The sequence below is a fragment of the Ornithorhynchus anatinus genome, chromosome 7 (genome assembly GCF_004115215.2).
Source record: "Ornithorhynchus anatinus isolate Pmale09 chromosome 7, mOrnAna1.pri.v4, whole genome shotgun sequence".
In the NCBI taxonomy this organism is placed as follows: Eukaryota; Metazoa; Chordata; class Mammalia; order Monotremata; family Ornithorhynchidae; genus Ornithorhynchus; species Ornithorhynchus anatinus.
The window spans coordinates 68,231,353-68,247,359 of NC_041734.1; the positions used below are offsets into that span (position 1 = coordinate 68,231,353).

At 51.6% G+C, this 16,007-nt stretch overlaps 1 protein-coding gene across 2 annotated transcripts in view; it reads left to right on the forward strand.

Annotated features, from left to right (window-relative positions):
- The window catches only part of UHRF1BP1 (UHRF1 binding protein 1), a 57,729-nt gene that overhangs the window by 17,345 nt on the left and 24,377 nt on the right, over positions 1 to 16,007 (forward strand). For both annotated transcript variants that reach the window (XR_005660160.1, XM_029068737.2), the window contains exons 2-8: positions 1,767 to 1,929; positions 2,613 to 2,651; positions 4,786 to 4,877; positions 7,030 to 7,219; positions 7,892 to 8,032; positions 10,911 to 11,081; positions 13,456 to 13,657. Coding sequence is in view for 1 of the 2 variants with exons in the window: in XM_029068737.2 (XP_028924570.1) it covers positions 1,767 to 1,929; positions 2,613 to 2,651; positions 4,786 to 4,877; positions 7,030 to 7,219; positions 7,892 to 8,032; positions 10,911 to 11,081; positions 13,456 to 13,657 (998 nt within the window). In the remaining variant the exon portion in view is untranslated. The remainder of the gene's footprint in view (positions 1 to 1,766; positions 1,930 to 2,612; positions 2,652 to 4,785; positions 4,878 to 7,029; positions 7,220 to 7,891; positions 8,033 to 10,910; positions 11,082 to 13,455; positions 13,658 to 16,007) is intronic.

Genomic DNA, 16,007 nt, shown 5'->3' on the forward strand with positions numbered 1-16,007 from the left:
CCACTGAGCCACGCTGCTTCTCCTTTAGATACAGAATCAGTTTGGAAACAGTCCCTGTCCTATATGGGGCTCACAGACTTAATCCCCATTTCACAGATGAGTTAAATGAGGCCCAAATTGGCGAAGTGGCTTGCCCCAGGTCACCCAGCAGACAAGTGGCGGAGCCAGGATTGGAACCCAGGTCCTTTGGCGCCCGGGCTTTCTCCTAGGCCATGCTGCTTCTTTTAATAATGTTGGTATTTGTTAAGCGCTTACTATGTGCCGAGCACTGTTCTAAGCGCTGGGGTAGACATAGGGGAATCAGGTTGTCCCACGTGGGGCTCACAGTCTTAATCCCCATTTTACAGATGAGGGAACTGAGGCACAGAGAAGTGAAGTGACTTGCCCACAGTCACACAGCCGACAAGTGGCAGAGCTGGGATTCGAACTCATGAGCCCTGACTCCAAAGCCCATGCTCTTTCCACTGAGCCACGCTGCTTCACTTTCTTTTGAAAGTGGAGAGAGAGTTGGTCCATCCAGGATGAGGGAGGAGTGCATCAGCGCTTAGTACAGTACCTGGCACATAGCGTGTGGCTCAGTGGAAAGAGCCTGGGCTTGGGAGTCAGAGGTCATGGTTTCGAATCCAGGCTCCACCGCTTGGCAGCTGTGTGACTGTGGGCAAGTCACTTCACTTCTCTGTGCCTCAGTTGCCTCATCTGTAAAATGGGGATGAAGACTGTGAGCCCCACGTGGGACAACCTGATTCCCCTGTGTCTACCCCAGCGGTCAGAACAGTGCTCTGCACATAGTAAGCGCTTAGCAAATACCAACATTATTATTATTATTATTATTATTATTATTACAGTGCCCAGCACACAGTAAGCGCTTAATAAATACCATTATTATTACTCGACCCACATTCAATCGTTCATTCAGTTGTATTTATTGAGCGCTTCCTGTGTGCAAAGGAGTGTACTAAGCGCTTGGGAAGTGCAATTCAGCGACGGATAGAGACAATCCCTGCCCACAAAGGGCTCACAGTCTAGAAGGGGGAAGACAGACATCGAAATGGGTGAACGGACAAACGTGATCATTCTGTCGTGAAATAGGGCATTTTTTCAGCACGGCGGGCAGAGCACTGCACTACACGCTTGGGAGAGTACAATCCGACAGAGTTGGCAGGCGCATTCCCCGACCACAACGGGCTTCCAGTGATTCGCACCTTCACAACACCTCTAGACCCCGGCCCTTCCTTTCCTTCCTCATGGGGCTCACAGTCTTCATCCCCATTTTAAAGACGAGGTAACTGAGGCCCAGAGAAGGGAAGTGACTCGCCCAAAGTCACACAGCTGACAAGGGGCGGAGCCGGCATTCGAACCCATGACCTCTGACTCCCAAGCCCGGGCTCTTTCCCCCGAGCCACACTGCTTCGCTGTACTAAGCGCTGGGATAGATCCAAGGTAATCGGGTTGGACACAGTCCCCATCCCCCATAGGGCTCACAGTCTTCAGCCCCATTTTACAGGTGAGGAGACTGAGGCACAGAGACGTGAAGCAACTAGCGGACCAGCGGCGGAGCGGGGATTAGAACCCACCTCCCCCGACTCCCCAGCCCGTGCTCTTGCCGCTAGGCCGGGCTGCTCCTCCTTGGCCACGCTGTTTCTCAGAAGCAGGAGACCTAATCCCTGCCCACGAGGAGTTTCCACTCCATTAAGGAGTCTGCCGTCCGGGCCGCAAGCCACACCGGGGACTTCCCTTCAGCAGCGGCTGGGTTTTCTCTTTCTCAGGTTCACGAAGAACCTCTCCCCGGACAAAATTAACTTGAGTACCCTCAAAGGGGAGGGTCAGCTGACCAACCTGGAGCTGGATGAAGAGGTCCTGCAGAACGTGTTAGAGCTGCCCACCTGGTTAGCCATCACGCGGGTCTACTGCAACAAGGCTTCCATCCGGGTGAGTCTGGGGACCGGCAGGCTGGCTCCGGTGCCCTCGTCCGTTCAGTCGTATTTATTGAGCGCTTACTGTGTGCCAAGCCCTGTACCGGACGCTCGGGAGAATACAGTACAAATGCAGTGCAGTTGCCCTCGATCGGGCAGGTCACTTTTCCAGAGGGCGTCCCCGATGATCAGTCAGTCGGTGATATTTGGGGGAAGCCCCTCTCAGGGTCGCACCCGGAGGGTTTTCGGGGCTCCACCGGTCTCGGCTACGGGAGGGAGAGTCAAGCAGAGGCCTACCCTTCCATTTCTAGCTTGGCCAGTGGCTAGCGAGCGGAAGGCCACCTGCTACAAGGCAAGACTCACCCGTGCCGGGCGGCACGGGAGAGAGTCGAGGGCGGAGACTCGGGTTTACTCCGCGGAAGGCGACAGTGGTAAACCATTCCCGCATTTTTACCAAGAAAACTCTCTGGATCCACTACCAGAACGATTGCAGATGGAGAGCGGGGCGTCCTGGGAGAGATGCGTCCGTGGTGTCGCTGTGGGTCGGAAACGACTCGACGGCTCAAGACGACTGGGTGGAGAGCACAGTACTAAGCGTTTGGGAGAGTACAGTAGAACAATATACCAGCCTCCTTCCCTGCCCACAACGAGCGTGCAGTCTAGAGACGAGCCGATCGTCCCTCTTTTTCCTCTTTTCAGATCCAGTGGACAAAGCTGAAGACCCATCCGATTTACCTGGTAACGGTTCCTTTTATTCGGTGGATGAAGGGAAGTCACAAATGGCTTCCTGAAAGGACTGGAGAAAGAGGAGGAGGCAGATGCTGGGGGATTTTGAGGATGCCACAGTCCCCCTCTATTGGCACTTACACTTCCCAAACCGGTTCTTTCCCCGGACATTTTTCCTGATTTCTGCCTTTTGGACATGTTAAGCGAGAGAAGTCGGTAGGATAGCCAAGTAGAGATGTCCTGTAGGCTGGTGGGAATGCGAGACTGCAGATCTCAGATTTGGGCGATGAGGGAGAGTTGCCACTTCTAGTCTGATGGGATCCAGTGTAACTTTCTTAGGCTGGTGGGGGGTGGTTAGAGCTGAGCCTCTGAAGTGAGGACTCTGTCTTCTCTTACCAGTTCTCAGTCCCGCTGTTTGATCCTGAGAAAATCCTAGTGCACTTGACAAGCCTCGGCTATTCGGTGCACGCGTAGGAACATGTAGCTCTGAGGGAAAAATCTAGTTTTCATCCGGAAGCCGGTGAAAAGGTCTGGCCTCCGAGAATACCCGTGTGGCCTGTTTCCTTCACAGAAAGGAAGGTCTTTAAAATGGTATGCTCACCCTGGGATTCTATTAAACGATAATAATAATAATGATGATGGTATTTGTTAGGCGCTTACTATGTGCCAAGCACCGTTCATTGGTATTTATTGAGCGCTCACTCTGTGCAGAGCACTGGACTAAGCTCTTGGAAGAGTACAGTGTAATCAAATTGGCAGACACACTCCCTACCCACGATGAGCTTACCGTCTAGAGGGCAAGGCAGACATTAATATAAATAAATGGCAGCCTTGGACATAAGTATTGTGGGGCTGAGGGAGGGGTGAGTGAAGAGAGCAAATCCAAGCACAAGAGTGACGCAGAAGGAAGTGGGAGAAGAGGAAAGGAGGACTCAGTCGGGGCAGGTCTCTCGGAGGAGATGGGCCTGAAAGTTAGACTTTGAAGGTGGAGAGAAGGATTGTCGGTCGTGGCCAAGGGAGGTTTTATGTCCCAGTTCTCTTCTGACATGGAAGTTGCATCGTTACACAGCTCCTCGTTAAGGAAAACCACATTGAGTAATAATAGTAATAATGTTGATGGTATTTGTTAAGCGCTTACTCTGTGCCGAGCACTGTTCTAAGCTCTGGGGTTAGATTCAAGGTCATCAGGTTGGTTGCCACACGTGGGGCTCACAGGCTTCATCCCCATTTTCCAGATGAGGGAACTGAGGTATAGAGAAGTGAAGTGACTTGCCCCGAGTCACCCAGCTGACAAGTGGCAGAGCTGGGATTAGAACCCACGACCTCGGACTCCCAAGCCCTTGCTCTTTCCGCTAAGCTACACTGCTTCTCCAGGGTGGAGTACCCTCCCCACATCCAGGGGTGCACACGGGCGTGTAACTGCGTCTTCCAACCCCCCTTGGGGCTATGTCCGGACAGAAACACGTGCTCTGTCTGTCGTTAATTTCCAGCCAGAACGTATAGGAGAACATATCCTGTGATAGAATTGATCGAATTAGGAGAACAGAAAGGGAAGTGGCCCCAGCTAATTATTATTATTATCGTTCTTAGTAAGAACGATAATAGTAATGATGATACTAATAATAGTGGTATTGGTCCAGTATTTACTATATACCCAATACTGTACTAAGCGCTGGGGTAGATGCAGGATAACCAGTTGCCGCACAGGACTCACAACCTAAGTAAGAAGGAGAAGAGATATTGCATCCCATTTTACAGATGAGGGAACTGAGCCAATCAGTCAGTTGTATTTATTGAACGCTTACTGTGTGCAGAGCGCTGTATTGAGTGCTTGAGAGGGTACGGTATAACAGACACATTCCCTGCCCACAACAAGCCCGGAACAGCGAATTTGTGACTCCCCCAAGAATACACGACAGGTAGATGGCGGAGCCGGGATTAGAACCCAGGTCCTCTGACTCCCAGGCCCGGACCTCTTCCACCGGGCCACGCCGCTTCCCCAATTTGGAGAGACAGGTTTCCTTTCGTGTTGCTGCTGGCCTTTCAACGTCCACTCCCCTTTCTGGTGGCCCTCAGAAAATACCTGATAAGGGTGGTAGCCAAACCGTCGACCACATAGTCACTTCTTCCTGACCGTCCTTTGCAGTGCCTGGATAAGGTGGAGGTGGAGATGCGGACGTGCGAGGAACCTCGACCCCCTAATGGACAGTCTCCTATTGCCCTGGCTGCCGGACAGAGGTCAGTTGATCGGCGAGCCCTCCGGTTATCCCTGACGCTCTCTTTGAGTCTTGTTCATCTCCGGAGATTTCTTGGCGATCGATCAATCCGTGGTATTAATTGAATGCTTACTATGTTCCTAGCGCTTGGGAGAGTGCGGTCTAACAGAATTAGCAGACGTATCCCCTGCCCATACTGAGCTTACAGACTGGAGGATGAGTGGATGATGAGGATAAAAATAATGATTTAATAATAGCAGTGGGCAGGGATTGTCTCAGTCTGTTGCCGAATTGTACTTTTCAAGCGCTTAGTACAGTGCTCTGCATCTAGTAAGCGCTCAATACTATTGAATGAATTGGTCAGGCATTTGCTTTGTGTCAAGCACTGTTCTAAGCACTGGAGTAGATACAAGATAATTAGGACAAATAAAATCCCTGCCCCTCATTAGACTCACAGTCTAAATAGGCGATACTGGCCCCCCGTTTTATAGGGGAGGAAACTGAGGTCCGGAGAAATGAAGTGACTTGCCCAGGGTCACGCAACAGTCGAGTGGCGGAGCGGGACTAGGACCCAGGTCCTCTGTCTCTCAGGCCCTGGCTCTTTCCACTAGGCAACGGTGATATTTCTTCACTTTAGGGTTACAACCAGAGAGAATGAACAAGCAGAGTAACAGTAACAATGAAGAAACAGTGACGGCAATTCCGTCTCTGCCTCCAGTCAGACTCTGTATTGGCAGTCAGTTGTAGCTCTTCACGGCTTTGGAAGAGGCCTAAAAACTCTCTTTCTGGACCCCCCCTTTGGCAACTTCTACTCTTTGCCTGTAGAGAAGTGCAAACCCAGCAGGACTGACCTGGAATCAATCAGTGGTATTTAATTAATTATAATAATAATAATAATGTTATTTGTTAAGCGCTTACTAGGTGCCGAGCACTGTTCTAAGCGCTGGGGTAGACATAGGGGAATCAGGTTGTCCCACGTGGGGCTCACAGTCTTAATCCCCATTTTACAGATGAGGGAACTGAGGCACAGAGAAGTTAAGTGACTTGCCCACAGTCACACAGCCGACAAGTGGCAGAGCTGGGATTCGAACTCATGAGCCCTGACTCCAAAGCCCGTGCTCTTTCCACTGAGCCACGCTGCTTCTCGATTAATTAATGTTGGTATTTGTTAAGCGCCTACTATGTGCAGAGCACTGTTCTAAGCGCTAGGGTAGATACAGGGTAATCAGGTTGTCCCACGTGAAGATCACAGTCTTAAACCCCATTTTACGGATGAGACAATTGAGGCACAGAGACGTTAACTGACTTGCGCATAGTCACACAGCTGCCAAGTGGCAGAGCTGGGATTCAAACCCATGACCTCTGACTCCCAAGCCCATGCTCTTTCCACTGAGCCACGCTGCTTCCCAATTTTGACCGCTTACTATGTGCAGAGCAGAACCTGGAGAGTGCAATACAACAGAATAAGCGGTCACGTTCCCTGCCCGTAACAAGCTTAGAGTCTAGAGGGGTAGACGGACATTACGATGAATAAATAAGGAATTTGTAATATATAATTTAGATGTATGTACCTAAGGGCTGTGGGATGGAGGGTGGGGCGAATATCAAATGCCCAAAGGCCCCAGATCCGAGTGTAGGGACCACACAGAAGGGAGAAGGTGCTGGGAGAAACAAGGTGTCATTCGTTCAATCGTATTTATTGTGCGCTTACCGTGTGCAGAGCACCGTACCAAACACCTGGGAGAGTACGATGTAACAATAAACAGACATACTCCCTGCCCGCAACGAGCGTAAAATCTAGGAAAGTATCATCAGGAAAACCCTCTTGAGGAAGACCCCAGGAAGGGCTAAAACAATTCGCATTCAGACTGAAACAATAAAACGGCCAATAAACTCTTGGAGCGGGCGGATTTTGCCGTCGGCCCATCCTTCTATCCTTCCCAACGTTCCCCTTCCCCCCAAATAGCAAAACCTCGTTGCCCAGGTCCAGTGCGCCTTTATTCCGAGTTCTCCCAAACAGTTCTTTGATGTCCAGGGTCCAGAGACTGATGGGTTTAGTAGCCGTTTATTTAGGGAAGGTGGCTGGAGGATCTCCTCCAGTTCACTTGCCCCTCTGTTGCCCGAAGGTGCCGCCCCGGGCTAACCCTCCATCCCTGTCCCTTCTCTCCCTGCAGTGAGTATGGCTTCGCCGAGAAGGTAGTGGAGGGCATGTTTATTGTCGTCAACTCCATCACCATCAAGATTCACTCCAAGGCATTCCACGCTTCCTTTGAGCTCTGGCAGCTCCAAGGCTACAGCGTCAACCCCAGTTGGCAGCAGAGTGACCTCCGCTTCACGCGCATCACGGATCCCCACCGAGGAGAGGTGACAGCCCTGGCCTTTGGGGGCGTGGGAGGCGGTGGTCTGGGTCCACCGAGGAGGGGGGATAGCCGTGGCTTTTGGGGGCACGGGGGGGATATGAGTCCATCGGGGAGAGGGGACGGTCCCGGCCTTTCGGGGATCATGAGTCCACCGAGGAGAGGGGACAGCCGTCACTTTTGGGCGCACAGGGGAGGGTATGAGTCCGCTGAAGAGGGGACAGTCGTGGCGTTTCGGGGACAGGGGAGGGTGTGAATCCACTGAGGAGAGGTATCTGAGGGCAGAGGGAAGGGCTTGATTCCACCGAGGCGAGGGAAGGGTGTGGAAGTGGAAAGACATACGGGAGAGTGGTGGAGAAAGCGAGTGTTTTTGTTCCTGCTTGAACATTTCCCTCGGACAGCCGCCATCTTCAGGAACCGTCCCCGCCACCCAACCGCCACCAATGTTCCCGTTCCGTGATTCTGGGTTCAAGTGCACTCTACCTGCCTTCAACAGTCAGTTTCTCTTTAAATTGGGAAGGGGATAGGATCGTCTTTCTTGTGATGGCAGGGTTCTAAATCTCAGCTTGACAAATTGTCAGTGGTGTCAGTGGCATATACTCAAAATGGAATGTGTTTTCTTCTCTTCCCCACCCACCCCCTTCTCTCTGTGTGCTTCTGTCTGTCTCTCTCTGGGTAGGTTTTGACATTTAAGGAACTAACGTGGCAGACTCTTCGGATAGAGGCAGACGCCACAGACAATGGTGATCAGGAACCGATCACCACGCCACTGAGACTCATCACCAACCAGGGCAGGATCCAGATAGCTCTCAAGAGAAGAGTGAGTATCTATGAAGTATAGTAATAATAACAATGACGATAGTGAAGCCGTGTGGCCGGGCCTGGGAGTTAGAAGGAACTGGGTTTTAATCCTGGCTCTCCCACTTATCTGCTGTGTGACCTTGGATGAGTCACTTCACCCCTCTGGGCCTTAGTTCCCTCATCTATAAGATGGGGATTAAGACCGAGAGCCCCTCGTGGGACGTGGAACCTAATTACTCTGTATCTACCCCAGCGTTTCGAACGGTGCCCGGCACATAGTAAGCACGTAACGAATACCATAAAAAAAAGGTTGAGTGGCTCTCAGCCACTGACCTCTGTCCAGTAGCCAGGGCAACAGGAGACTGACCTTTAAGGGGCCGAGGTTCCTCACACATCCTCGTCTCCTCAGTAAGAGGCGACTCTCTGTTTAAAGATGTGGCTACCGTCTTTCTCCAGTATTTTCTGAGGGCCACCAGGAAGCAGGGAGTTGAAAGGCCAGCAGCAACACGAACGGGAACCCCTCTCCCCGAATTAGGGAAGTAGCGAGGCCTGGTGGAAATAGTGGAATTGAAGAAAACTCTGCGGATACCAGAACGACCTTTTGACAGAAGGTGGGACTCTCTGAAGAGGGTGTGACCATGGAGTCGCTGTGGGTCGGAAACGACTTGACGGCTTTTGAAGAAGAGATGTGCCACGCCCTGTATTGAGCACTGGGGTAATAATAATAATAATAATAATAATGTTGGTATTTGTTAAGCGCTTACTATGTGCCGAGCACTGTTCTAAGCGCTGGGGTAGACACAGGGGAATCAGGTTGTCCCACGTGGGGCTCACAGTCGTAATCCCCATTTTACAGATGAGGTAACTGAGGCACCGAGAAGTTAAGTGACTTGCCCAAAGTCACACAGCTGACAAGTGGTAGAGCCGGGGTTCGAACCCATGACCTCTGGCTCCAAAGCCCGTGCTCTTTCCAGTGAGCCACGCTGCTTCGATTTCTACATCAGGTCAGACACAGGTCCTGTCCCGCATGGAGATCGCAGCCTGGAGCATCGCTTTCCCTCCTCTTTGGCAGTGCTGACTGGTGAATTGAACCCTGTTAATAATAATAATAATAATAATAATAATAATGATAACTCATAGAAATGGTAGTTGAAGCCATTGAGTGAATGAGTTCTCCAAGGGAGTGGATGAAGACGGGGAATAGAAGGGGACCCAGAACTGAACAGTGAGGGTCTCCCAAAGTTAGGGGGTGGAAGGCAGAGGAGGAGTCTGAGAAGGAAATTGAGAATGAATGGCCGGAGAAATAGGAGAAGAAGCCGAGGTTCAGTGAAGCCAAGGTTTGTTAATGTTTCCAGGAGAAGGGGGAGGTTGAGAAAGTCATGGGCAGCTGAGAGGTCGAGGAGGAGAAAGATGGCATTAGAAGGAGATCATTGGTGAACTTTGAGAAGTTGGTTCCAGGGGAGGGAAGGGGATGGAAGCCAGATCGGAGGGGGTCAAGGAGAGAATTGGAGGGGCGGAACTGGAACTGGAGACAGCAGGTGCGGACAACTCGCTTAAGGAGTTTGGAGAGGCGTGGTAGGAGGGAGATGGGGTGATAACCGGAGGGAGCCTTGGAGTCAAGGGAGGGTCTTTTTAGGATAGAGGAGACATGAGCACGTTTGAAAGCAGAGGGGCAGAAGCCACTGGAGAGTGAACAGTTGAAGATGGCGGTCAGGGAAGGACGGGAGGGGGCAAGCGATTTGATAAGGCGCGAAGGGATAGTGTCAGACGCTCAGGCGGAAGGGGTGGATTTTGAGAGAAGGCAGGAGACCTCCTCTTGACCTACGGCCGGGAAGGATGGGATAGTTGAAGAAGGGGCAGGAGGAGGGAGGGACTGGAGAGGAGTCGGGGAGATTTTAGGGAGCTCACGCCTGATGGTGTCAATTGTTTCAATGAAGTAGATGGCTAGATCATTAGGGGCAAAAGATGGGGGAGGAAGGGGATTTGAGGAGGAGATGAAAACGTTTGAAGAAGGGCAGATCCAGGCTTCACTGGTTCCCATGTGGGTCCTGCCCCGAGACCAGTTGGGAAGGAGTGACCCCGTGTTGGACAGGGACCGTGGCTCACTGGATGGAGCAAGAGCCTGGGAGTAACAAGGACCTGGGTTCTAATCCCAGCTCCGCAAGCAGCGTGGCTCAGTGGAAAGAGCACGGGCTTTGGAGTCAGAGGTCATGAGTTCGAATCCCAGCTCTGCCACTTGTCAGCTGTGTGACTGTGGGCAAGTCACTTCACTTCTCTGGGCCTCAGTTACCTCATCTGTAAAATGGGGATTAAGACTGTGAGCCCCGCGTGGGACATCCCGATTCCCCTGTGTCTACCCCAGCGCTTAGAACAGTGCTCGGCACATAGTAAGTGCTTAACAAATACCAACGTTATTATTATTATTATTATTATTATTATGTCTGCTCTGTGATCTTGGGCGAGTCACTTAATTTCTCTGGGCCTCAGTGACCTCATCTGCATAAGGGGGATTAAGAGCGTGAGCCCTGCGTGGAGTCGGAACTGTGTCCATCCGGATTGACTCATATCTACCCCAGAGTTTTAGAACAGTGCTTGGCACATAGTAAGCGTTTAACAAGCCACTTGCCTGCCGTGTGACGTTGGGCAAGTCACTTCACTTCTCTGGGTCTCAGTTCCCTCATCTGTAAAATGGGGATTGAGACTGTGAGCCCCACATGGGACAGGGACTGTGTCCAACCCAATTTGCAAATATCCATCCCAGCACTTAGTACAGTGCCTGGCACATAGTAACCGCTTAATAAATACTATAATAATGACTATAATTATAATAAAGTACCATAATTATTATCAATTATTGATCGAACCGGGAGGTCCCAAGTTCTCCATGTCTCCCGCAGACCAAGGACTGCAACGTCATGGCTTCCAAGCTGATGTTTCTCCTGGATGACCTCCTTTGGGTGCTGACCGACTCCCAGCTGAAGGCCATGATGAAGTACGCCGAGTCCCTGAGCGAAGCTATGGAGAGAGCCGCCCAGCAGAGGAAGAGCCTGGCCCCGGAACCAGTGCAGGTAAATAGAGGGGCCGGGCCGGATTCCTTCGGGGGGGGCCGGTCAGCGGGCCCGGGCCACAGACCTACCGAGAGGACAGTCCCAGGGGACAGAGCGAATTTAATCCTGGCCAATTTAAATCCCTTCAAATCACTTTAAAGAGTTTTAATCCCCGGCCAGTCGGCCTCGTCCCGAACACCTCTTCCTCTAAACTGTAAGCTCGTTGTGGGCAGGGAATGCGTCCGTTCATTCTTCATTCATTCAGTCATATTTATTGAGTGCTTCCCGAGTGCAGAGCACTTTACCGAGTGCTTGAGAGAGTAGACTAGAACAATAAACAGACACTTTCCTCGCCCACATTGTTAGGTCGTACTCTCCCAAGCGCTTAGTACAGTGCTCCGTACGCAGTACGTGCTCGGTAAATAAGATCGACCGACTGACGAACGCAAGCTTCGGCTGTTCCACCAAGCGGTGACGCCTGAGCTATCGATCCTGGAGCGGCGCGTTCTGACCCTGGGTGATGGCGTCCGGATCGGGCGAGAATGGGTTCCGCCAACTCCGGAAGGAGAGGCGGGGCCCGGGTCCGAGGTGAATGGCGTCAGGGGGCTTGAGACCACTCGGTCACCCTGGGTGCGGCCCCTCCGAGGGGATTGGGGATTGCCGGTGCGTAACCAAGAGATGGGGTGCTGAGGGAAGGGATATTTTGACTCTGCCAGGACACCATCTGGCTCTGTCCGCCTTTAAGTTTGGCCCAGCCAAAAGTACCCTGGCATCTGGGACCAGCACCAGGCTGGTCCCGAGGGCCAAGTTTTAATAGTAATAATAATGTCGGTATTCGTTAAGCACTTACTATGTGCCAAGCACTGTTCTCAACGCTGGGGTAGATACAAGGTAATCGGATTGTCCCACGTAGGGCTCACAGTCTTCATCCCCTTTCTACAGATGAGGAAACTGAGACCCAGAGAAGTGAAGTGACATGGCCAAGGTCACATAACTGACAAGCGGCAGAGTCGGGATTAGAACCCATGATCTCTGACTCCCAAGCCTCGCTGCTTCTCTAAGATTTCATTGGGAGTAGTAGAATCAGTAGTAATTAATCAATCAATTGTATTTATTGAGTCCATGCTGGGTGCAGACCACTGTACTAAGCGCTTGGGAGAGTAAAGTGTAACAGAGTTGGTAGTCACGTTCCCTGCCCATAATGAGTTTACGGGCATAATGTCTAGAGGGAGAGACAGATTCATTCATTCATTCATTGGTATTTATTGAGCGCTTACTGTGTGCCGAGCACTGTGCTAAGTGCTTGGGAGAGTACAGTCTAACATTAAAGAGACACTTTCCCTGCCCACAGTGAGCTTACAGTCTAGAGGGGGAGATGGGTATTAAATAATTAACAGATACGTACAGAAGTACTGTGGGACTGGGAGGGGTGGACGGATAAAGGCAGCAAGTCAGGGCGACGCAGAAGGGAGTGGGAGAAGAGGAAGAGGGGGCTTAGTCAGGGAAGGCTTCTTGGAGGAGATGGGCCTTTGATGTAGGGAAAGAGTCACTGTCAGGTTTGAGGAGGGAGGGCGTTCCAGGCCGGAGGGAGGATGTGGTGGAGGGTTTGGCTGTGAGCGCTTAGTACAGTGCTCTGCACATAGTAAGTGCTCAATAAATGCTACTGAATGAATGAATAAGATCGAAGCACAGTGAGTAAGTTGGCATTAGAGGAGCGAAGTGTGTGGGTTGGGTTGTAGTAGGACAGTAGCGCGGTGAGGTAGGAGGGGGCAAGGGGATCGACCGCTTTAAGGCTGACGGTAAGGAGTTTCTGTCTGATGCGGAGGTGGATTTTTATTAAATGCTTGCTCTGTGCAGAGCACTCTATTAAGCACTCAGGATGGTACAGCGCAACAACAGACGCATTCCCTGACCGACCAAGCTTACAGTCTAGAAGGGGAGACAGACATTAATAGGAATAAATGATAGATATGTTCATAAGTGATATGGCACTGGGGGGGGGAGGGGATGAATAAAAGGAACAAGACAGGGAAATGCAGAAGGGAGTGGGAGAAGAGGAAAGGAGGGCTTAGTCTGGGAAGGCCTCTTGGAGGAGATGGGCCTTCACTAAAGCTCTGAGGGTGGGGAGAGGAACTGTCAGAAAATGAGGAGGGAGAGCGTTCCAAGCCCGAGGCAGGACACGGGTGAGGGGTCGGCAGCGAGACAGGCAAGATCGAGGTACAGAAATAGGATTTATTGAGTAGGGTACTGAGCTCTGGGGAGAGAAAGAGAAAATAGATGGAAAATAGACAGGGTCCGTGACCTTCAAGGACGGACAGGTGCGGAGGCGGTGGGCGGCAGGCGCACAAGGAAGGCGAGACCCGAGAACCCCGTCCCAAACTGTCGTCGGTTGCAGCTCACCCCGCCCGCCCCCAGTGCCCAGCAGTCCTGGGCACAGGCGTTGGCCGGCGGGCAGAGCGGCGGAGGCGGGAGCGGCGGTACCAGCAGCAGCCTCGGCCAGTACTTCGAGAAGTTTGACGTGAAGGAATCCTCCTACCACCTGATGATCTCCCGCCTCGACCTGCACATCTGTGACGACAGCCGGTCGCGGGAGACAGGTACCGAGTCGGGCGAGACAGCGAGGGGACCCGCCCAGCCAGAGATCGGAGGGGGGCCGCCCATGTGAGCACTTGACGAATACCATAAAAATAAATACATAAATAAATAAATACCGCCGATCGAGCACAATGATTTTGGGGTTGGTTAAGCACAAGTATTTGCTAAGCACTTCCATCCCCTCTAATAATAATAATGATGGTGTTTGTTAAGCGCTTACTGTGTGCCGAGCACTCTTCTAAGCGCTGGGGCAGAGACACGATAATCAGGTTGTTCCACGTAGGGCTCAGAGTCTTAGTCTCCATTTTCCAGATGAGGTCACTGGGGCCCAGGGAAGTGAAGTGATTTGCCCAAAGTCACCCAGCTGACAAGTGGCGGGGCCGGGATTAGAACTCACGACCTCTGATTCCTAAACCTGGGCTCTTTCCACTAAGCCACGCTGCCTCTCCAGACTGAGAGCTGGTTGTGGGCGGGGACTGTCTCTCTTTATTGCCGTACTGTACTTTCCCAAGTGCTTAGTACCATGCTCTGCACGCAGTAAGCGCTTAATAAATACGATTGAATGAATAAATGAATATATGCCAAGCACTGTACCAAACGCTGAGGTAGATACAGAATAATCTGGCCGATAATAATAATGACGATGGTCTTTGTTAAGCACTTACTATGTGCCAAGCACTGTTCTAAGCACTGGGGGAGATACAAGGTCAGCAGGTTGTCCCACGTGGGGCTCACAGTCTTCATCCCCATTTTCCAGATGAGGGAACTGAGGCCCAGAGAAGTTAAGCGGCTTGCCCCAGGTCACCCGGCAGATAAGTGGCGGAGCCGGGATTAGGACCCAGGTTCTTCTGACTCCCAGCCCCATACTCTCTCCACTAGGCTATGCTGCTTCCTCCCTACTGAAATGGTGAGCCCGGGGTGAGATGAGAGCTGTGTCCAATCTGGTTATCTCATTATCTGGTAGAGGGCTTGGTGTGTATAAGCACTTAATAATAATAATAATAATAATAATAATGGTATTTGTTAAGCACTTATTTTGTGCCGAGCACTGTTCTAAGCGCTGGGGGAGGTACAGGGTAATCAGGTTGTCCCACCTGGGGCTCACAGTCTTAATCCCCTTTTTCCAGATGAGGTAACTGAGGCGCTGAGGAGTTAAGTGACTTGCCCAAAGTCACACAGCTGACGGGTGGCGAAGCCGAGATTAGAACCCACGACCTCTGACTCCTAAGCCTGTGCTCTTTCCATGCCTCCACTATTTTTTATTAATAGCACCGAAGGTGGAGTCTCCCATGGATGACTTGGGGTGTTAGAATCCAGATTGACCCGCAGACTTCCCCGTTCCGAGGGTCATTTCCCCTTTTTTACCTTGTGGATTCTGGGACATTTGCCCTCTCCAAAGCCCCCACCTTCCCTCTAGCCTCAAACTCCGTTGGGGCTCTCATTTTCAATATCCACAATAAGCAACGAGGCCTAGCGGGAAGCGCGGTGGCCTGGAGTCCGAGGACTTGGGTTCTAATCCCAGCTCCTCCATATTTCCTCTGTGTGACCTGGGGCCGGTCACTTCACTTCTCTGGGCCTCGGTTTCCTCATCTGTAAAATGGAGATGAAATCCTGCTCCTTTCTACTTAGACTGTAGGCCCCACGTGGCCAGGGACTGTGTCCATCCTGGTTCTCTTGTATCTCTTCCAATGTTTAATACAGCGCTTAACATAGAGTAAGTGCTTAAATGCTTGTTAATAAGTGCTTAACGAGGCCCACAGTCATTGTGTTCAATCAGTGGTACTTGTTTATGTATGTATGTATTTATTTTTATGGTGTTTAAGTGCTTACTATGTGCCAGGTACTGTCCTAAGCGCTGGTGTCAGATGGAAGATAGGCTGGGCACAGTCCATGTCCCACATGGAACTCACAGTCTTCGCGCCCATTGTACAGGTGAGGGAACTGAAGCCCAGAGAAGTAAAGTGACTTGCCCAAGGTCACACAGCGGACAAGCGGCAGAACCGGCATTAGAACCCAGGTCCTTCTGACTCCCGGAAGGCCCCGAGGGCTAACTGGGTGCAGATTGCAGTCCCAAGCGCCAAGGCTTCTATCAATCTGGTATTTATTGACTCCTTACTCCGTGCAGAGCACTGTCTTCAGCACCGGGTAGAGTAGAATAGAGTTAGCAGACCCGATTACTGCCCTCAAGGAATTTACAGCCCAGAGGTCCTAAGGATCCCTCGTAGCAGCGTAGCGTAGCAGATAGAGCACGGGCCTGGGAGTCAGAAGGTCATGGATTCTAATCCCGGCGCCACCTCTTGTCTGCTGAGTGACCTTGGGCAAATAACGTCACCTATCTGGGCCTTAGTCCCC